The following is a 23,401-nucleotide window of genomic DNA, read 5'->3' on the forward strand; positions in this document are numbered from 1 at the left end:
TCTTGACCCCATCACTAGACCTGGGCACAGCTCAGCGACTCAACACCGCAGTCCGGAACCCAAGAGGCAGAAAGAGGCACTGAAGCACCTCAGACAAATTCCCAGCCAGATCTGGAACAGTCCGCACTGCGGATTTCTTTAATCCAGGCCGCATTAGGGATGTAAATTAGTACTTGCTCCAACATCTGTGAGAACCACATTCAGGTCTGATGTCGTACAGGACTGCGGTTCTGTTCCTCAACCCTCAGACTCCATGGTGACACTGGTGATTCCAGGAGCCATAAAAACCTAAAAGTCGTGTCACGTTAAGTGACAAACACTAAAGAAGATGCTCATAAATCACCCTGTTAGAAATCACGTTTAATCAAAACAAATTTTAAATCAAAAACAAGGGAAAAAAAAGTTTTCCGAAGGAGAAAAAAGGAAAATAAAATAAAACGAGGAAGAGATTCACACAACAGTAAAAGGGGACTCTGTCGGTGGCCCCAGGGACACCACCGTAGCGGGGGGGGGGGGGGGCGACAGTGCCCAGCGGGGGGGGGGCGACAGTGCCCAGCGGGGGGGGGGGGCACAGTGCCCAGCGGGGACACGCGATTCTGACAGTTCAGCTGCTTACCTGCCACCATTTCTAAGATGAAGCCCACAGGAGGTATTAAACAAGAAATCTTCATCACCAACTTCTTGATTAATCAAGGATTAACATAATACTGATAATAACAACAGCCATAATAATAATCTATAATAAACCTATTAAGACTGAAGAGTCAGTACAGTGTTCAGTAGTGTTCAGTCACCAGCAGTCCACAGCTGAACACTGCCCTGCACGGGCCACGTGTCACTCTCCTCCATCTTCGGAGACATACGGTGGTCAGACAGGTTGGTTTCTGGGGGGTTAGGGTCCATCCAGGAGAGGATCGGTGAGGGTGGGGGGGGGGGTATCTGACAAGGGCAAGCCAGTCATCGTGTTTAAGCTATGGAGGAGAATTCCTTCAGGAGGACGTCCTGGCTCAGGGCGCTGAGAGACACGTTCCTGCGCACATTCAGGCTGATGGATCGCACCTGTGGAGCAAGATGTGGGCATTAGGTACGCGGACAGCTGAAAAGGCGCACGCAAAGAAGCGGGCGGCACTGAGGCCCGTGCGGAATGCGTTCTATCAGACAGCGGCAACCGATGGTGACCCTCTCAGCGCAAATGGCTTGGAGGAGAACAGTAATCAATACGGCCTGAAAGGCAGAGCTGGTCCGGCTCTTTTGGCACAGAGTACCGTGATTAAAGGTCAACCTTTATCATCATCATCATCATCATCATCACAACCACGACTAAACTTGCATGGCAGTTGCTTCCGTTTAATCTTCGATCTATTGCGTGGTCCCCGATGGTGGACTGAGTGACTAAACCATGTCTGGTTGGCAGACTCCCTCTCCACCTTCAGGACCCATCTCTCTCTTCCATGAATTCCTAGTCGCCTCCTCGACGGCTGTATCTTGGTAATGTGCTATTTGCCTCACTTGTACACCATTTTGAACAAAAGCGTCTGCTACACGTCAAATGTAATGTAAATGGACGTTTTGTCTCGCACTTCTGATTGTCTGATCCCGCACTGCACTGCTGTTCACCCAATTCCGACCCTGCACCTGTGACATAAGAAATTCACAGTGTTCTTCCAAAAACATGCAACAACAAAACCTGGAACCTGAACCTAGAGCCAATCCACTTGTTTCCCTACCAGATCTTTGAAGAAGGCCACTTCCTTAGGCTGCTCCGAGTAACGCTCGAACTGGTCAAGGCCGTCCTGCAGTTTCAGTGTCAGAGTGTCGTAGTTGGAGCGTACAACTTCCAGGACCTGGAGGGAGGAGCCAATTGAATTAGGGAGCTGTCGCTGGGAACACATGGTCAACATGCTTAAAGTGATTTTAATTCTAAATGTGCTCTGGCTGAAAATGTACTGTATGTGTTGTGATATTTTTTTTCTTAATGAAAACAAATGTTGTACAAAACAGTTCTTGACAGCCAGGTACGAGAATAAACAGTCTATCCACAGCCCTCTTCACCATCCATAAGCTATTATCTTCCGCTATTAGGAGAACTTGGCTGCCTATACAGGTCTATATAGGTCCCTACAGGAGCGTCATAAGAGAACAGTCAGACAGGAATAAATGAAAAAAAATGGACCTGTTTATCGTAAGGGTGTGGATTGTGAGCTCAAAAACAGCAGCAAATCAAATAAACCATCAGAGAACACAAGTCAGGCAGAAGTTTTTGATAAATGAAACCAAGAAAATGGACAACAATCCTGACGCTTTGTCCTCCAGGGTGTTTGGACCATTTCAGACCATTAAGCCTCCGCTGTAGATGCAGGTAAGCAGGTGATTAAAGATAAGTTTGCATTTCTGCCCCATCTCTCTCCGTCTTCAAAGACATGCAATAAAAATGCTTGGAACAGCCGCACACACACTTGTCAGACATGCATTCTCTCAAAGTTTGCACCGGTAGTGACGGCCTTGTTGCTCAGTTACTGAGAAGCCCGTGGGAGCCCATTGAGGGGGGAACATAGAAGTGCAAACTCCAAGCTAGCAAGGACACAGAGAACTTCAAATCCTTCTCAATGACCACCTCCAATCACCACTGGAAGCCCCATCAACTAAACCCAACACTTTCTACCTTGGACTCCATCTACCTGCAGATGCTGGACTGATGTTCTCTGAAGGCAGAAGTCATGGCGTCACTCACAGTACCTCACACTCACTCGACCGATTAGACCACCAAAATTAATCACCCAAGGTCTCTCGACCAAGACAATAGAACAATAGTTTCAAATATAACATGTTCTTAACAAATCATAATCTTATTCTCCCTAATTTCATTTTAAGGCTGGCTGCTTCACTGCAACGGCTTCGCTCTGCATCTCAGATGCTCCACATTCTGCAAGAGCTTCTAAACTCATCAACGTGGATCCACAGCTTTGACAAATCAGGTCATCAGACCTTTCCGCACAACCTGCAAACACAGGCACCAACAGCACAACCCTGTCAGACAAAGCATCTATAGAATTCGGTATATGGACCATCATTTTCCTACTAATTGCTCAACCTAGTGGCTGGTAGGTATCATGCCAAACCTGAGTATGGCTTATTTCTGCTGAGTTGCAACATTTATCATCAGATGATCAGAATTTGACCTCATTTATGGATAGTCAAATGGATACATATTGACCTTAATGTAGTTATTCAGTAAACACTGCCGACCTCCAGTAAAACCTGCACTATACAGCGTAGAGCTCATACACACAGAAGCACCGTCATCCTACCAGCCCTGCTCACTCGTCTGAGCCTCCTTAGTGCGCTCAGGGTCACCGCCTACAGCAATGGAGACTGGAGTTGGAGTCTTGCCATGGGCTGCCCCTTGCCGATTGCACACTCAATACATGACCTAGTACAATAATAATTACAACACCACAGATGATCTACAGTGATCCAAAAGTGGAGAACTTCATTCCTTGAAGCAGCAGCTAATTAAACAGGTACTGCTCCTTCACTTTGAAATGCTACGCAACCCACACACATATTCAGATGAATAAGAGAGGAAACTCCTGCCTCGTTCCCATCAGATGAGCGATATTTGGTGTATGCCCCCCCCCCCCCGGGGATAAAATGAAAGAGCTGGAGGCACAGAGAACGATTAAATTCATTACACATCCCATAAAAGGGGGAGACAGCGGAACTCGACTGGCCCTCCAATCCCTCAGAAAAAGGACGTCTCCCGTTTACGGATGAGGGACTGCCTTTCCTGACATCATGCGTCAGACACGCCGTTAACTCTCCCTCCCCGTCAAGCGAGAAATACAGTCTTCGTCTGAAGATGAAGCTCTGCCTTTTGATTCGCCCCCGAGCTGTTGTACCTGACTCTTAAATTTTATGTCACAAAGACCTGCGCCGAAAATAGGGCAGATGACAGCGGTACAATCATTTCCGTCCTTTCCGATGAGGGGAGAGGGAACGCCGGTTAACGTCGCCCTCGCTCTGCAGTATCCTACACCATGTGAATGGCTGTGTTTGCTCCTTGCGAGACCCACGCTGTTCTTACCCATTCACTCGCCCTCACGATATTATTTTATGCTCGCCGTCTGAGAGCCCGTACAAAAATCCACAAACGGCCCCGTTAATTAAACCGATTTAACCGCCTCCCCCCATCTCCCAGCTAATTAAAGAGAGACAGAAAAGCTGCACACGCCACAGCCCGCAATAACGAGATACGGGCCACCTGTTTTCATTAGGTAAACCGAGTATTTATCACGCTTGAGTGTCTTGAGTGGCATATAGATTGGGGCAATTCTAGGCCTTTCATTAAGGTGGGGGACAAAAAGAAGAGCCATGATTCATATAGAGGGACCAGCCTTATCATTAGCCAATGGTATGTGGCCCCGTGGCCCCACCCCTGTATGTGCCCCCAGTGTAGATGGGTCTTCACCATAATATAGGGCAAAACTGGGGCCTGTGGCAGCTCATTGGATACAATGAGAGCAGAATAATAGAGAACGAAGGTTTCACAACATGGTTCTGAAGAGGCCCCGAGGGAAGCGTGCAACAAGAGCAAATTGAGCGATTTTTTAAATACATCCTTCACTTTTTTAAACATTATTTTCAAGGTGATAATGTCCGCTTTGGTGTTTGCTCTGTCTCTCTTGTTTGGCGATGTTGCACTCTTGAAATATTCATGGAAGTCTTTTGCAAAGACAAGAGGGAAGAACGCTTTTTGAAAAAAAAGAAGAGAAAGAGAGGAGAACAAAGCTCCTTTGCCTTCCGCTTCCAGGAGTGAAATCCCGTCACTTGCCATCCTCCAGACCAAACATGAATGTTCTTTGAGGGACTACACACTCCCGTCTTCCTCCGTTGTGCAACAGATCAAAAACTGGACTGATTTCCTGTTGACGTTCGGGTTTGGAGGATTTGCTGAGTCTCTCTCTGTGACATCCGTGTCAGACGGCATCAAATTCCACATAGAGGAGGCGGAGAACGGAGAATTTTGCAATTCAGTAAAGAGGGAGGTTGGCTGGCAGATAGGACAGGGGAAGAGAAGCAAGACAAAACAGGAAGCAAGACAAACAGGAAGCAAGATAAACAGGAAGCGAGGCAGCCCCTTTCAAAGAAATTCTAAGGAACCTCAAGAAAATGAAAAAGAAAAAAATAAAGGCATATCATCTGCAACTTATTTTCAATATGCCAGTGTTGAATTTTGCAGATTACTCATAATTATAGTTCAGCTTCTTTGCCCATTAAACATCGTTAAATTAGGCAAAACTCTACTAGGTTAGAACTAACTCACAGTGGTGTGGCGCTGATCTGATGGGGTCAGACGGAACCGACTAATCTGGAGAAGCTATCAATAGACAAATATCCAAAGTGATTGACCAGGTTCCATTCTGACCAAAGCGTAGCCGTTACTCAGCCATTATCGGAACAGAAAATCCACTCCTCGCTCCCCTTCCCCCCCGCTTCGATTCTCTAAGGTCAGACTGGCCGAGTGACCTGAAAGCCGTGTGCCATCCGGCAAGGCGCCCGCAGGAAGGAAGGAGGGTTCAGCCAGGAACACTTTCCAAAGGGCGCCGACACGACCAGCTCTGCCCGCGCACAGCGCCTCACACCGGGAGCAAAGTCTCCAAATCACGCCGGTTGAACATTTGAAATGACAGGATCCCCTCGTTAAGACAGCTCCAGAAACACACTGGGCTCACGCGAAGATGGACCTTTGTGTGGGTCACAGTCAGGCTGGGGGGGGGGTTCCAACAGCAGATTCCACGTATTTCACTAGCGCTCATTAAAAGTGGGTCGGTGAAGGACGTAATTAAGAGGAGCTCCGGAAAGTCACATAATTACAAGGAGGAAGGAAAAATTACTTTATTTTTTAAAAAGGGAAGACTTATACCATCGACCTTTAAGCTGTCTTTTATATGAGTATTTCTAAATTTTTGTTTTAATAATGCTGGAAAGACACCACACAAAGGCCACTATATGCAAAATCAACCTATATTATTCCCCAATAATCATAAAAATACTATGTTGCTAATATCTTTTTGGAATATGAATCGCACTCAATGTTCATTTAGCAGACTGACCTCTATGTGAAGTTTTAATTCTGTATTTAGGGCGTATTTACATAACATAACAGACATCCTCTTTGGTGTCATCCCTAAAGAATCCAGCGGTCTCAGTGCATAACAGGAGGTGTTGCTTGGTAGGAATACAGAAGTTATCCAGACCCAGAGTTATCCAAACACTCACCTGGTCCTCAGACAGCTGGGAGATGTGGTTCACGGCAGCGTACGACTCGATCTTTGGGTTGAAATGGTTAATGATGGCCCTGGAACGAAAGGAATCATAATGCAAGCTTACTTTTCACCAGCCCAGAAACCCCCCCTTCCTTAGTAGTCATCTGGTTTTCCCCAGATTGCTTTAGGTTTTACAGCTTACCTACCCCCCCCCCCCCCCAAAAAAAAAATAAAAAATAAAAAAAAAATCACTTGAATCAGAATTCTTTATTGTCACTGAACAATTGTACAGAAAATGAAACACTGTTTGGCTCACTACTGATGTTAGCATCAGCGAACACATTTGAAATCAGTTCCCATCAGTAACAGATTCCCATTCAAACACAGTCAGTCCAAATCATTCAAAGCAGAGTGCTGACGCATCCCAGAGTAATTAACACACGGAACAGAATTGACCAAAACCATGCAAAGTGCAATTTCACTCCCAGCGAATCAGTAGGGCTATTTTAATATGACTAATAATAACTCATTTCCTGTCTGTCACCAAGCTGCCGAACGGACTTTCAATTACATTTCTCATCTGCAGTGTTCTTTTATTTTTAAGCCTGCTGTTAGGGCTCCGCCCACATATCCCAGGGTGCCTTGCTTCTGTCTGCCCATGGCAAAACTGCCATGAATGCACTCTGTCTGTGATTGTGGTCTTGGTAACAGTGATCATCAAACTACAAGGGACACTGTAAACAATCTGAATCAAGGGATGAAGCAAACAAATGCAAATAAACTATAAATTAGATAAATAAAATAAGGTTACTTTAATTCAGCTTTATGAAAGACCACATAAAACAGCACTGTTAAAAACAAGTTTGGTGTATCCTTAAAACAGATTAAACAAGGGCATCAACTAATCAACACCTAAGGCACGTCTGGCGCCTGGATTACAGATGGAGAGCTGAACATGAAATAATGTCTATTTTTTCTTCTTGACTGCGAGTTCCGCAGGTACTGAGGGCAATACATCAAATCTCGCTACTGTGGCCAAACAGATCTGGTAAATTCACGGTGTGCTAAATCGCTACAGGTCCTGCAAAAATGTCACCAGGGCCAGCAAGGTACTGCCTGGGCCTACAGAAGGCGAGAAATCACATCACATGCTGCATATTCTGCAAGCTGAAGCACACGGAGCGAAACAGCGAGGGAGCACGCACTCTGCTAATGGCCGTGTTTCGCCTTCATACGAATCCCTCACTCCGGAAGGAGTTGCCTTCCTTAGACCACTTGCAGAGACAACTTTTTCAAAACAGAAAATGTATATTTTCATTCAGTTTCTCAGAAATTGAACTAAACTTTTTCTGCCATTTATGCAAAGACAGGAATGTCCGCTTTTTGCGTATCCCATCATGCTTTCCTGCTTATGACAGACACACATATAGAGGTGAGAGCAAAGCTTAGGGTCCAATCACAGGGACGGCCATTCTGCACTTTTCTGGCCCAACGCACATGTGGCTGTTATGCCGAGCATGGGATTCAAACCGGCGACTATCCGGTCACAGGCACAGAGGCCTAACCCTCAGTCATACAGCCACCAAAAGTATTTGGAAGGATTACTATGGTAACAGTAAACTAAAGTTGCAGTTGGCTGGCAAGCGTGCACCAGCGCTTGAGTGGGATCAAAGCCCGATAGAAGTGGGGCCTTCTCTACCCTGGGCTGCTGTCTGAACACGCTTACCAAACAGAAAACCGCGCTTGAGGTGGGCGTCCTGCTCCCTACGCGGGCACGGTCGGGCAACCCGGGACACCTTTATAAGTGACGGTTTGAGACACCAGATGACAACAGAGGAGAGGGAGCGCAGTGGTGCAGTTAGCTGGGTATTCAGGGCAGCTGAAACTTCCCAGTGATTATTATGGAGTGTTTTCTCGAGCGGCACGGCACCGTGACTTAGGGAGTAGCAGTCGCCTCACGCAGTCACACGTCTCCTGCATCAGACTCTGGCACTCTCTCCCACAGCCCAAAAACTAGCAGCACAGGAGAACTGGCAGCTCTAAATTAGCCACGGCGTGTGAGGCCACGTGTGTGTGTGGCTCCCTGTGACAGATAAGCACCCCCATCTGCGTATCACACCCCTGTCTCACGGCTCGTGCTTAACGTCATACGGAGACAGGATCACGTAACGCAGTCCCGCTCTCCCACACATAGGGGGAGCTCCGCAACGGCAAATCGAATGAATAATCATTTTTACGATCATTTAGTTTTATTACTTCAAGCCATTATATGTGCCGGGCCTCTGAGACAAAAAGGCGTAATTACCGGAGTAATAAACAGAGTAACGTGGTCCATTTTGTGTATAGATTACCCTTGCAGACCAACCCCGACATTTAGTATGCAGTGAGTCCGTTTTAGTGGGTTTCTGTCAGTGTAGCAGCTGATTGGCTGGCGGATGCCAGAACATATGCAAATTATGAGTAACAATAAAAAAAAATTTAACTAAAAATTTCTTCTGTTCTCCAAAAAGTTACAGGTATCTAGTTGGATGGCTAGATGAACAGCGCTTCAGTTCCCAAACCTCTCCTTAGGGGCACCTTAGACATTCTATGTATGAATTAAATGTAATTTCTGGCTTAATTAAACTAAATTAGTATTTAAGACGGAGAGATATTGATTAGCCACATGAGGTGCTAGTGGTCAAGTCAAAAAACACATGGGTGTATTGGAGGATTGCTGCAAATTCTGGGGTGATTTTAGCAGAAGTTTTGAAATGGCTAAGCTGACACACTGGGACAGGCATACTATCATAGTTTTATACCAATATGAAGATCGGTTAAACTTAATTACCTTTGGCTGCCTAAGAGTTCTGCACAGTACTGTAAGTACTCCATTGCACAAACCCTTACGTGAAATTTGATTTACATAAGTTGGATTTAGCCCCCCCATTACCGTTTAGGACACTTAATAGCGCAAAAAAAACCCCAAAAAAAACCCCCATCAACTAAAATATGCTAGTAATATGTATTAAAGCACATATAAATGAAAGGATTAAGTTCAAATACACGTATAGGCATATGTCGAGGTTTTGCCTTAGTGCTTCTGTAAACTCTACGTATCTCCGTTAATTTTTGCGTATTTACTTAAGACAGTTTTACACAAATCGAGCTTCTAAACAGAATGTCCACGGAAGTTTTCCTGAGTTACTATGCTACTATTTTAGTGTAGATTGTCCCTGAAGATGTACGTTCTTTATGGGACACAATTACACACGCACTGCACACTATCACCCCCCCCCCCAAAGGAAACCTGCAAACTGTCACCCCCCAAAGGAGACCTGCACACTATCACCCCAAACAGCCAATCGTCATTTATCTCTTTTGCCCCAACGCCATTTCTGACTACACACGTGTTTTTTTATTGCAAATTTCATCCCCTAATTAATAACCAGACAGTTTATTTTAATGAGACAATAAATCAGCGATTTATCAGTCGCTGGCACTTTAGCTACTGTGAAATGTGCGATTGACTACAGAGGAATCTGCAAATAGCATTAACTAAAAAATAAAAAAACATTAAAACACCGGTGTGAGACTCCCCCCGGCTGCATCTGTATACCCGTATTTAATTTTATACGCTAAACACTCATATGGTGATATTTTTGTTTTGTAATGATCCAAAGATTTTTACACCTTCATGAAAGTGCGTCACCAGCCTTGCTCAAGGGGGGGTAAGATGGGTGAAAAAATAAGCTAGAGCCAAGTTTAGCCACGTCACAACAGACAAGCTGCAGTCTGAAAAGCCTGACAAGGGAGGAAGCTGGGGGGCGGGGGGGGGGGGGGCGCGTTAGTGATATCCGGCTCGACTAAAAATGCTGGTGCGGGTCGAGCCAGTCTAACACACAGACTGTGTTCCTTGTCCACAGATTTGGGAGAAGTTGTGAATTTTTCAGGAATCTCATTGGGGCACGAAGGCAGAGACCAAATTAAAGACCCCTCACTTTTCTGAAAAACCATGCCCCCCCCCCACACACCCCTCACCCCATGTCCACTCAGAGTGTTTTATTTTTGTGCTAATCTCTCAAACTCGTTCATCCTAAGTGGTTTTTCGCTCCTTTTTATAATGACCTGCCACCAAACCGACACCGGTGATAAACGGTCGTGACAAGACCATGACCGGCATTCAATCTGAGGTCCGGGGGAGAAGGTTCACTGTGCAGAAAGAGTGTGGGAGAAAAGGTCACCTTTAAAAAACACACGCACACACACACATACACAGAAACAACTCGATCCTCAATATCTGCCCAAAAAGTTATCACCTTACTCCCTTATCACCAAACGTTTACCACTGTTCTTTCAAAGTAAGTTGCTTACAAGTGCATGTCTAACCCTACCAATGTACAGTCAAACCCAGTGCACAGCCCTACCAATGTACAGTCAAACCCAGTGCACAGCCCTACCAATGTACAGTCAAACCCAGTGCACAGCCCGATTTACAATCCACTATGTGCAGCACATTAATTTATTTATTCATTATTGCGTTGTGTGTCTAACTTGCGTGTATTGCTGTTATTGACGTCCCAGACAAATACTATTTCACATGCTTGCATGTCTTAAAATGACAATGAAGTTTTTAATGACGACTTCACTTGACATATGTACCATCGAACGCCACAGAGTCAAGTCTGACCATGAGGCAGACAGACAACTGGTTTAGAGAGTCGCTTCACCTGACGTTGACGAGCGCCTGCGTGACCTTGCTGGCTGGCTCCTTCCACTGCCCGGTGTTGGTCGAAACCCTGAGCACTGAAAGCCATGGAGAACATGAGGTTAAAGCTCCACCCCCATCCTGACCTGCCCAATAAAAAGAGGCTTTTTTTATTGCAAAGTTTTGTACTTTAGGAGACTGAGAATATTTTCCATCTACTGAGAAAAAGAGCTCCATAGTACCCTGTTGCCCTGAAAGATCCTCCATTCATCCAATTAGCACTCATGACTGTAAAACAGCCTCTGGCTGAGTGGGGATATGAATCCAAGTGCCTCTTCATTCACACAGCTCGAATAGCACCCCCTTGTGGTAGCTGCTTTCATTACACAGGCAGCGCTGTCAAGGTTGGCTTTTAAATCGCTTGGGGGAACCGCGAAGAACCCTTTGGGGGAAAGAAAATTCCGGCTGCAATCACTTGGCCCCCTGCGTCGCAAACCAAAATGCATTATCGGGCATCGGCTTATCCCGGCCTCTTAGCTCTTTGCCAACTGAAAGCGTGGCAAAGAGCCCCCCCCCCCCTCCCCCACACTACTTCTCTATCCTGGCACGTTTCTGACCAACTGCCATGGTACCAGGATGTTTTATTGTTTTTTTTTTCTTTTTTTTTTTTTTTAAATGCGACAGCAGTACTGGCAGGCGTGCGACGGAACCACATTCCGGGTGCTTCCGACCCCGGGCGCAGCCCTGCCAAAATCCCTCAGCCGTCACTCATGCACGCGACAGACCCCAGCCTCATCCGGCGACCCACGAACACGGGCAGCCGTGTCAAAGAAAGCAACAGAACCACAAATTCCAGCACAGATGGGTACAGCCCATTAAAGGGGGAAAAAAACAATCTGGATGTGAACCCAATAGATGAATAATTCAGCTAATTAGGTTTTTGTTGATGATGTCATCCACCTACCCATGCAATAGAGGTTATCGAACACCTGGTGCATGCGGACGATCTCGTAGTAGAGCGCGTCGTAGCTGCTGGGTGTGGGCAGGAAGCTGTCGCCGTATGTGATGAACATGTTGAAGAGGTTCACCACCTGTGGGGCGCGACAGACACGGAGACGGTGATGCTGAGGGGGGGTGAGGGGCACCCTGAGCTTTCCAGCCGCATACCGACACCCCCCATGTCCGGCGTATCGGGAAAACGCCGTGGGAAAACTCCTGGCTTTCCCCGGACATGTAATTTAAGGCTCTATCAACGAAGGTCACCCTCCAATAGCTCTCTTATATCGCATTTTATCACGGGAAAGACAATAACGAAAAACAAGTGGTCTCCTGAAAATGAAATGTATTTTTCACCAGAGCTCTGGGTTCAGAAAGAGCCGCTGATGTGATCCACGTTATTTACAGAACACCCGGCGCTCTAATGAAGCGCTGAGGAGGAACGGCGGCTTATTACCGCGCAGGTATCGGGCCAATGGTGCAAATTCACCCCACCCTGCTCAGACGGCGCTGCTCAAAAACATTCATCGCAGTTAAGACATTAATCACAGCAAGAGAGGATTCCCGTCGCTTTTGTCAGATTAATGGACAGACCGCGTGCAAAGACATCTAACTGCACACCTAGGTTAATATGCAGCTCTGTACATGGGTGAGTTATACTTTCTAAATAGTTTACACTTAATTTATTTAGAAGACACATTTACTGAAAGCGAAGTACATTTCTGAGAAAACAGGGTCCCTAGAGCAATTAGGGGTTAGGGTCCATGAGAGAAATCCCTTGAAAACCAGCGAACTCATGTCTCAATGTTCTAATTCTGTTGAATCTTTCTGATATTGGTTTTATTTTATATTAATTCATTTATTTTCATTTTGTTTTACGAGTGCTTTCTGGCGCTTGCCAGGCTGTCATTGTCAATAAGAAACTGTTCTTAATGCTTTGCCTGGTAAAATAAAGGTTAATGAATGAATGAAATTAGTCATTTTAACTCACTGAACCACACAGCGCCCCCTACATGTCACACCAGAAGTTCAAAAAAGCTCAGTATACTACTGTATTTGCGCGGCGGCCTCACGGATCTGCAGAGAACGTCCCGTTTCTCACCAGAAGTGCCAGCTGAAAGATGTTGTGTTTTGACAGCAATGTGGTCTCGTTGGACAGGAGGAACTTCAGGAGGTTAATGAGTGCTGTGGGGGAGGAAAAAAAAAAACAGATGTACGAAAAAATGGAGAAATTCAAGCTGACAAACTCGCGCACAAGCTGAAGCGGCTGCTGTTAGCCACGGCCTGTGGGACTCGGCACGCGGCCTGACCATCATAACAGCTAACTTAATCATTTAAAGACTAACTGGACCGCTAGTACAAAAGACACTGTGGTTTGACAGCCCTCAAATCTTCATAAATCATTTTGCCGAAAGTGACAGAAGTAATAAGTTACCCTGAGCTTTGTTCCTTAAATCGTCAGTAAAGTATTATGTAACGGGTTGGAAATTTGTTCCAAGCTCTGGAAAATAAAATGTTTGAAGGATTTGTAGTACTCAGACTGCAGACCAATATAATCTTAGGGAAGGACATGATATTCTTGCGTTTATTTGTTTTTATGATTTTCACTCCATTTTTGCAGTTCTTCTTGACCCCACAGCTCCTGTGACACTCACTCTGCCCCCCCCCCCACCTGCTGTACCCCACCACCCCATCCACCTGCCAAAAAGAATTTCTTGTTTAACCGGATAACTTGGGCTAAATGGACATTTAGCTCAAACTACCATAAACCTGACAAGTTATCCAGCTAAGCAAGAAATCCTGCTTCCTGAAACACCCCCCAGATCTGGGAAAGCTTCCATTAAGAGGTGAAGCAAAACTAACGTATGCCATTATGATGACAGCAAAACCAGCCAATCAGGTGCTATAACACCAAATAGCATAACCAATCAGCTTCATGAAACCAAACAGCAGAACCAATCAGTTTATATGTGTGTTGTAATGGACATTAAGATCAATCTTTTCTCAGAAACACTAGGACAAAATCCCTTTTGCCCCAAAGCCAAGGAGAATTGGTAAAATGGTGCCAGCTACTAAAAACAGAAATGCGCATAAATTATTGCAGAGAAACAAAGCACATTGTAATACTGGAAACTCACATAAATGACAAATCAATACTGTGTCAGACAGCGACCTCGCTGCGTTGGTGTTAGCCATTAGCGCGCATGTTTCCGTGTCATTTTTCATTCGCTTAATGTGTTCAGGCTAACGAGAGGCGGGAATGACAAATGACAAACGAAAAACGTCTCCGGGTGAGAAGTAGTACAGCTACTCTCTAGAGGTAGCAACGTTTGGTGCGTTTGTGCCACGGGGCCAAGCTGAGAGGCACAGCAGGACCAGGTTGTGACAGAAATACCCCCGCCGCCCCCCCCCCCGCTGGAGCCACTGAACCCTCTGAATGCTAATGGGCGCTAATGCTAATCAAAGGAGAAGAGTCAGCACAACAGCAAAGGAATGGAGATCGTGCCGAGCTCCCCTGAGGTAGACCCTTGGCATGGCAAAAAAAAACCACTGAGCGCTGTCGCCGGTTGTTTCTCTAAAAATAAAAACAAAACGGTGTTCTGTGACATTAACGCTGTGTGCGGCGTGCGCTTGTAAGTTTATAATCCTCCTTTAACATTTCATGAGCCTTCTCATGTTTTTTTCTGCGCGTCATTGTATATGACCGACTGGATTAAGTAAAACCCACCTCAGACCTGGGGTCTGTACTACGAAGCGGGGTTACTGGTTTATTGGGGTAACTTGTGGGATTTAAAGTAGTCTGGGCAAAATGTAAGTGAACGAATATATGAAGTCCATTTAAACTGTGGTACCTTAAATCCGACAAGTTACCCCGATAAGCCAGTAACCCGCTTCGTAGTACAGGCCACTGATATGAAAACAATCATGACATGTTCCGTAAATATGTGCCTTAGTGGTCACCAATCCAAGCCAAACCCCTGCACACGAAGTCAGGTTTCCAACCTGACCACACATAAGGAGCTCACTTATGGAGATCAACGTTCCATTCCATCCATTCCAACTTGGGCAAATCAGTGTTTCTATTTCATTTCTACAACATAGAGGTCACCCTTACAAGCTGGAGTGGGACTCAATCACGCCATTACAATTAACTGATTAAGACATACATCAATTTATTTAGCAAATGCTTTTTTTTATCCAATACCACGGACTTTGCTCAGAGACCCAATGAAATCCTTCCGCTGACCCAAGGATCTGAACCGGCGACCTTCTGATCATGGGCACGGCATCCTAACGGGCTGAGCCGCATCACCGCCATCAATGACAGCCGCAAACTCCTGCAGAGGGCTCACCTGACCACAGCTCCCGCCAGGTGTAGCTCAGCCTGACACGGCATTTCTTCTGATAGCAGATGAGCTTGTGGACCACCTGTATACAGCGCCTGGGGACACGCAGAGGGGCACACCATCAGGTGACAGAGCTCACAGAAGAAGCTCACTGCATCCACATGGCCCATCAGGTACCAAAGACTAGGGGCTGAAGAACTGATCAATTCCAGAAGAAACATTCATCTGAGGCATCCTTGTTCCTCGTAGATGAATGTTGAAATTTAGACTTCAGGTTCGCTCTCTAATTTGTTTTCAGATTTGGCCGTCCAATATGAACCCTTTCTTACAAACAGTTCACTACACCGTTTACACAATAAAATCTAATGCAGCATAATTTTCCCCTGAACATGTCAATAACAGTGTTAATCCTTACTGACAGACACAGGGATGTTTCTCAGTACCAAGAATGCAAAGACTGTGCTTGTGGTTTTTACAAGAACGGTCTAGCTAACTCGCCTTCTAAGAACAAACTTAGGGAACAATGAATAATGGGACTGGTTTTGTTTGGCGAGGATGCAACCAATGTATCCTTGATATTTGGGGCAAGAACAACATCTGAAGATTTTTACTTCTGTTCTTAACATTGGAACTGGTCTTCGGCAATGACGTAAAATGTGTATATGAGAACACAAGTACGGTCAGGTGCGCCTAACCCTAACCCTAACCCTAACCCTAACTCCCATTGAGATCCTCAAGCACAATTTCAGTACTCCACCAGCTTCTTAGCTGAAAAGCCATTGGTAAAGGGTCACAGTGCTTCAAGGTGATTGGCCCAAGGGTAACAGTGCTGCAAGGTGATTGGCCCAAGGGTCACAGTGCTTCACGGTGATTGGTCGACTAGGATGCCCATTGGATTGTTGGGGCTCTTACATGTACAGGTCCATGGGGAAGTCCTTCATCATGTGGCTTACGATGAACTCCACCATTAGGTCTGTGAGTACAGGGAGACAGAGACATAAGGAGCGAGAGCCAATCTCATAGCGTGTCATGTTGAAAGACTGAGGCACCAACACACAGAAGGGAAGTCAGGAGCTGTTTCTCGTGGTGGCAGGTCCCCGCTCTTGTTTTCCCTCCCACATATGCACGGTTTTAGGCTGCCAGATGGCACGCCCATCACTGCTCTCCCTGTGCTGTGCCAGCCACGCTCTCTCATGTTTGCCTAAGAGGGTGATTTCAGAGCCTCGATTCAGGCCTGCTTATATTAACAGGAGCGTCTCATCCAATCAGAGACCATGTCACAGGAGAAACCGTGAGCTTTAAGGCAGCTTTGCCTGCTCCATGATATCAATCCTGTGTGGGCAAGGCACCAGGCTTCCAGAGTCAAGCCACACCCTGCAGAGGGACTTGAAGGGTGTTCCTCAATACAACCATGTCATTCAGGAGCATCTCTCTCCATGACGATAGACACGCTTACCTAGAACCGCACACACCAGGGGCCTGGAGGGGCTGTTCCGGTCTACAGGCTTCTTTCTGTGCCTCATGGGCTGAAGGAGAAACGAGTGCCAGATGAGCGTCGGAACGCTAACCAACTGATGTTCGCATGCAAACCTACAGCAAAGCTCATAAGTGTGTAACACCTCATAAACACAAGTGCCTGATCCAACAGGATTTCAAACACAGAAATGACACCAGTGTTAACATACAGCATTACATGACGGATAATCCGAAACAAGTCTCGCTGGCTCCAAGAAGCCTTTCAGTCTGGCTATGCTACCTGGCAGCCCCCCGTCAAAAAAAAAAAAAAAAAAGTGGTACTATATGACATCATTTATCTCCAGGAGGAGATAAACTCGCGCTTAGGGAGTCTTCAATGGCCCTGAACAGAGAGACGGATTCGCTGAAAGCTACAAACTCACAGCCCATTTCCCATCAGGGAGGTACAAAAACAAACAAACAAACAAACAAACAAACACTGCACTGCTGGCAGGCCACTTCTTTATTGGAAAAAAAGGATTGGGGGGGGGGAATGAAAGTGTTTTGACATTTCTCATCATTCTCATTTCTAGACTATGAATCCCCAACTGGCGGATTCCGGTCCACATCCAGACCAAAACAATTTAATCCAGACCACATGATCAATCCCCCCCCCCCCTCCCCACTCTGCCACCCCCCGATCAGCAAATTTTATAGCGGCAGTGGACCCTGGCTTTGTATTGTTGATGGAATTTGGTCCTCAGGGAAAAATATCTGGGAACCCCTGGTCTGCAGAGCTCTAGGAAGAATGCAGGGGGATGGAGAATGCCCTAGATGGCACCCCCCCTCTCCCCCCAAAAAGGAGACCTTTGGCTTTGGTGTATCATCTTACCATTCGGTGCAGGTTCACCTTGAAGTTCATGTTGTCATCGTGCAGAAAGGCGTTGGCATACTGGTCCTGCAGAACAAGGTGGGGGCAGAACAAGTTTCAGCTGATTTTGTGTTGGCTTGAAGACCTTTGTACTCCTGGCATTTTCAGAGCCAGAGAAATTTCGAGGCCAGAGAAAGATCCCCCAAAGCCTGGAGGGACAGCCCCTCCCCCACAACCGACTAAGCACAGAGGTTGACGGGGAGGTGAAATCGTTAGCGATCGACTGGGAGCTGCAGAGAGGGAGGGGCTGGGCTCCCTGTCGTTTCACATTCTGGAGCGTAACTCAGACAGGCCCCCGGGGCACTGGCCTCTCATGGCCTTCTCTCCAGCACCGTGTCTCAGCCAAATTTACATGGAGCAGAAGCAGAGGAACATGCCCTCCACAGCCATTTCTCGAAATATACCAGCACCATCCAAGGTTGGAGAAGTCAACTACCAACAGGACGCCTGTCGTGATCCAGCCCTGAGTCGGTGCGTTGGCGGTTGGGTACCTACCTCTGCGATACAGGTGAGGACGATGAGGCACAGCCTGGCACTATTGAGTCGGTGTTCGTCTGCGGTGGAGAATATGGAGAGAGCGGGTAAGAGCAGGGCTCAAGGATCTATAGACGGTAGCGGTTTGAAGGTACGTCGGACCTGATAGGACCTATTGACAGTACCGGTTTGAAGGCATGTCGGACCTGACAGGATCTATAGACGGTAGCGGTTTGAAGGCACGTCGGACCTGACAGGACCTATTGACAGTACCGGTTTGAAGGCACGTCGGACCTGACAGGACCTATAGACGGTAGCGGTTTGAAGGCACGACGGACCTGACAGGACCTATAGACAGTACCAGTTTGAAGGCACGTCGGACCTGACAGGACCTATAGACAGTACCGGTTTGAAGTCACGTCGGACCTGACAGGACCTATTGACAGTACCGATTTGAAGGCACGTCGGACCTGACAGGACCTATAGACAGTACCAGTTTGAAGGCACGTCGGACCTGACAGGACCTATAGACAGTACCGGTTTGAAGTCATGTCGGACCTGACAGGACCTATTGACAGTACTGGTTTGAAGGCACGTCGGACCTGACAGGACCTACAGACAGTACCGATTTGAAGGCATGTCTGACCTGACAGGACCTATAGACAGTAGTAGTTTGAAGGCACGTCAGACCAGAGAGGACCTAAAGACAGTAGTGGTTTGAAGGCACGTCGGACCCGAGACGACCTGGAAGGATCTATAGACCATAGTGGTTTGAAGGCACAAAAGACCCAAACTATTTCCCATATACACCGATTCAAGGTGTCAAGGGTGACCAGAACCAAGACTCAGACAGAAGAAAACAGACAGATAAGATTAATAAGGTGCCTTAAAGGCGGCTTCCACTGAGAGTCTGATAAGAAATAATTAACTCAAGCAACAAAACAAAGCTCAAGCCGTAGGCAGCCATAATGGGGTGGCTCAAAGCGGATTCTGCACCCACGTTTGTCAGGAGCAGATGGTGGAGATGTTATTTTGAGGAGCTGGAATGAAAATCTACTGTCAAAAGTCCACTGCTTTTGTGAACACGGGGTATTTTTCATGGTAGCACAACAGTAACAAAAAACCCATGACATTCGAGATATTACAATGAACAGATTCTTGGATGCTTGCCAAACACTGCCCCTTGACTTTGAAGCAACCTAGACAATATCAATGCTGGTCTGGGGTCTGCGTTCCTTCACCAAAGGTCCCCTGTGTTAGTGATAAACAGCTACTTTTGACCGGCAGTTCTGCTGGATCACGCTTACCTTTCGTGTCCTGCATGACGATGGAGGAGTATTTCAGGAAGGTGATGAGCAGGTTGCTTGTTTGAAGGTTAGGGTCAAGGGGCAGCTCAGCTGAGTTCATCACTGAAAGGAGAAGAAGAGACCAAGTTAATAGGCACCATCAATCACGGCATTTTTGCATATAAAGCCATTTGATGGTCATGCAGAATATGTTCAGAACAAAATCCCAAAAACAGCTGTTTCCATCATTTTTCTGTGTAAAGACAACATCTGGATCTTCTAAGGAATCTTCATCAGGTCTGATGGGCAAGGTGAGAAGATTACTCAGTCCACTTCTCAGATGTGGTAAGAATGTTCAAAAGAGCATTAGGGCCTTTTTCTACACCCTGCCCTCAACAGCTAAGAATTTCTTATTTAATGCGTTAATTTTTAACACCTGGGAAATGTAAACACATTGTATATCTGTCTGTTTTATTTGTTTATAAATTATATCAAACAGCAATTTTAAGCATTCAGTAGCTGATAAGAACGTCAAGTTACAATTGGAAAGTTGGAAGTTTAAGGCCTAGAATAGGCTTTGCTGTAACACCCTATGGTACGACTTTCAACCAGAAATACCCGGATAATTATTCAGCAATACCAGCGGGTAAAAGGATCACTTTGAATTAAAGCATCGGCTAAAGAATAAAAAATAAAAATAAAAAATCAACAATACTTAGTGTTCAGCAATTCTAAAATCCCAGCTGATGGAAAATACCAAACTTAACCCAGGATTAGCCGAATCCCAAATGGAGCCACGGTGTTAGAAAATGCATTACATCACCGCCACCACCACCACCACCCACCCAATTTAATTACAGCGTTTCTAGCTGCCATGAGTAGCCCCCACCCAGAGAGATTACCAGCCATCACACGCCCACCCTTTTTCTTTTGCAACATCAATCAAGGTTTGCCTTTCCTTCAAACTTTCATCTCTCGTTTGAATCAACACCAATCATGTACCAATAAGGAAAAAGTATTTTCAGAATGCTTAAGGGAAAACAGAGGTGGAACTGCTTTTTGGAATGGTTGTGTACACAGGCATCGACAAAAAAAGCTTTGTAAATGAGGTAAAAATTAATGTCAATGACCGAACATTCCCACAAATCTGCATACAAAAAGTTGACTGTGAAAAAGAAAAGCAGGTCCCCCAACAGGCTGTTACAGGTAATGCACCCTGAGGTCATAGGTCAGAACATTAATAATCAATTTTTTTTCATCTCAGATCTGAGCCCATAAACACCAGATACTCACAGTCCAGGGAAGGGGGGGTCGTGCCTAGGGGTGTAGTGGGTGTGACTGGGACAGGCGTGGTGGGCGTGGTCGCAATATTGACCTCTGGATGACTCTGTAAGTTCCATACAGAGCAAAAGCTATTTCAGCTTCAGAGTAAAGCGAATATCCTCTGCAAATGTGGACGGAAGAACGGAAACGGCCCCCGCAGACTCGCCTGCACGAGAACGGCTATGAAGTTTCGGTTTAGGTGAACAGCCTCGTACAAGGCCAAGAGAATGGCTTCGTTAGTCCTGTGGGAAAAAAACAGCAGGAGTGAGGAGGAGACGACGGAACCACCTTGACTGACCTTCCAACTCAGAAAAAGCAGCAACTTAGTTAACACTCAAATGTTAGAGAAAAAAGCAGTTTACGCAAGTACAAAAGTGGTTACGTACGTATATCGTATGATGTAAAAATATATGCTTAATATACTCCCGCAAGGCATCATTAATATATTTTGAAGTATAAGTGAAAGACTAGCAAGCTACAGTGGGCCAACTAAGAAAAAGAAAAGTACCAGCACTCATCTATACTAAATAAGAGTATTAATTTTAATAACTGAAGCCTGAACTCAGCAAGGCATAAATTAATTGATGAACCTTATCACAGCAAAACGCTTAATATGCGATACGCAAGAATGCATTTAAGGAAGGAGCACCGGTGAGCAATTTTTACACGTCGAAGAAAAGACGACCTCGGAAACGTTCTTCCGGGCAGCCGGGGTGCAGGGCGGCAGAAGGGAGAGTAGGAACCGGGGATTATGGGATGGTGGGCGGAGCACCAACCGCGCTTTGATCCGGGGTTTGTTTGTTAATATCAAATCAAATCAAGTATGACGGCCTTTGGAATCTCCGACAAAGCCAAGGGGAAGAGCTCAGGCGCGGCCCTGGATAATAGGGCAGGAAGGGATCATTTGCATATTCAAATAACCCTGCACCGCATGGGGTGTGGGGGTGTGAAAAACTTTTTGTGACGAGTGTCCTGGTGAAGTATGATAACGGATCCTCTGACAATTCCTCAGACAAGCCTTCAGCCCATGACTGAGCTGCAGGAGAAATCACTGCGGAAAATTAAATGCCACACTCTTTATTGGATTACGTACGCCTTTCCTACCACAAGCTTTTTTGTTTTTTTTTTTCGTCAAAAATGGCCCTGAGAGTGAATAACTGCCATTATCCTGCTCACCCCTGACGGCCCCCCTCTTAAATTATCTGCTGGCAGCGTCATTAGAAATCAGGCCCAGATGGGGAGTCACCTGAACTGATTTCAGGGACAATGCGAGCAGAAAAACAAAGTCGGTAGAGGTCTCCCTGGTAAGAAAACACAGATGTTCTGGAGGTGTGTAGGGTTACAGATGGGATGGAGAGCTGGGAGGGGCACTTTGGGACTTACTGCACTGATATCTTCTCTTCTGCATCAGCAATGAACATATTGCCCACCTGTGGACAACAAAGGTATTGCAGTTAGAAAACAACAAACATCACCCAAAATTTATTTTTGGACACTTATCTGGCTCCAAAATGACACTTGGACAGAATAAGCGGGACAATTCATATGTGATTCATGAAGATAAATGAGCTACACAGATAATCATCAACACGACCATCCAAATAATCACCAAAATCAGACCCAGCTCAACAGAAAACCAAATTAATAACCATTAATTGAGGCAAGATAACTCCTATGAGAGAAGCACATAGAATCCAAAGCCAACATTAAGCAATTTAATGAAACCTTGTACTGACACTGGTTTGATGTACAAGTCCATAAATCTTGCTCTTATATTAACTGATAACTAAGAGACAATGTGCTTGAAGCCACAGAATGGAAGTCAATTAGCCCCCGGATATTGACAGCTGTCCAGTGAGAATAAATGGCATGCCGAAATTAATCCCCCCCCCCCCTCGTGCTGACATTGCCAGAGTCTGTTTTTTTTCCCTTGCCTGTTCACTGCATCCACACATTCCAGAACTCCACTGTTGCTACGGGATACCATCCCTTCCGAAACCCCGCGGCATCGCTTCCTTCAGAGACGAACACCCACTAAACTGTTGAGTCACGACACAGAGAGTTTTTACATAGCCCAGCTGGAGTATAGCAGGAAGGTGAAGGTCTAAAAGCACCTGGGACCCCCCCCCAATAAACCTTGGGCCTGAGGCAGACATGCTGAAAAAGGCTTTTTGGAACCGTTTTATTCCACTTGTAGTTAAAGAGCACCAGCAGAAAGGGAGAGATCTGTTTACATTTGTACTTGTTTTTTTTTTTGTAGTACAAACTATATGGATGATGTTTGGTCTTTAACAGACTCAGAGAGCTTCATCAGCCAACGGTTCAAACACAACGTCAACTTGCTCTCAGACGCATTCAGGCAGACAAACGGCTCATGCCAAACCTCTCAGATACCGGTGCAAAAGCAGCACGTGAGTCCTGCTCTGCCGCCAAGACTCTAAATGATTTATGAGGTCTGTCATGGCGTCTCCATTCATGCGCTCCTCACACCCAGGTGCCACAAGGATGGCCGGCGATGCCAATTATTTCTGAAGAGCGAGATTTTGGCACTTTGTTGAAGGCGTAATTGGCGAATCCCCCTCCCCGCGTTCTTTATATGGGGATGTCACGCATCAGAGAAACCTGAAGTGCGGAGA

At 46.0% G+C, this 23,401-nt stretch overlaps 1 protein-coding gene across 3 annotated transcripts in view; it reads right to left on the bottom strand.

Annotated features, from left to right (window-relative positions):
* Positions 1 to 542: 542 nt before the first annotated feature.
* Positions 543 to 23,401, bottom strand: part of armh3 (armadillo like helical domain containing 3) — a 30,641-nt gene continuing 7,782 nt past the window's right edge. For all 3 annotated transcript variants that reach the window (XM_023820617.2, XM_023820616.2, XM_023820618.2), the window contains 15 exons: positions 22,149 to 22,195; positions 20,932 to 21,007; positions 20,736 to 20,829; positions 19,464 to 19,565; positions 18,178 to 18,236; positions 17,644 to 17,709; positions 16,753 to 16,822; positions 16,209 to 16,269; positions 15,303 to 15,391; positions 13,052 to 13,134; positions 11,918 to 12,044; positions 10,976 to 11,051; positions 6,280 to 6,358; positions 1,728 to 1,844; positions 543 to 1,059 (listed from right to left, as the gene is read on the bottom strand). In XM_023820617.2, coding sequence (XP_023676385.1) covers positions 967 to 1,059; positions 1,728 to 1,844; positions 6,280 to 6,358; positions 10,976 to 11,051; positions 11,918 to 12,044; positions 13,052 to 13,134; positions 15,303 to 15,391; positions 16,209 to 16,269; positions 16,753 to 16,822; positions 17,644 to 17,709; positions 18,178 to 18,236; positions 19,464 to 19,565; positions 20,736 to 20,829; positions 20,932 to 21,007; positions 22,149 to 22,195 — 1,239 coding nt within the window. In that variant the 3' untranslated portion in view covers positions 543 to 966. The remainder of the gene's footprint in view (positions 1,060 to 1,727; positions 1,845 to 6,279; positions 6,359 to 10,975; positions 11,052 to 11,917; positions 12,045 to 13,051; positions 13,135 to 15,302; positions 15,392 to 16,208; positions 16,270 to 16,752; positions 16,823 to 17,643; positions 17,710 to 18,177; positions 18,237 to 19,463; positions 19,566 to 20,735; positions 20,830 to 20,931; positions 21,008 to 22,148; positions 22,196 to 23,401) is intronic.

This window comes from Paramormyrops kingsleyae, chromosome 20 (assembly GCF_048594095.1).
Source record: "Paramormyrops kingsleyae isolate MSU_618 chromosome 20, PKINGS_0.4, whole genome shotgun sequence".
NCBI classification, from domain to species: Eukaryota; Metazoa; Chordata; class Actinopteri; order Osteoglossiformes; family Mormyridae; genus Paramormyrops; species Paramormyrops kingsleyae.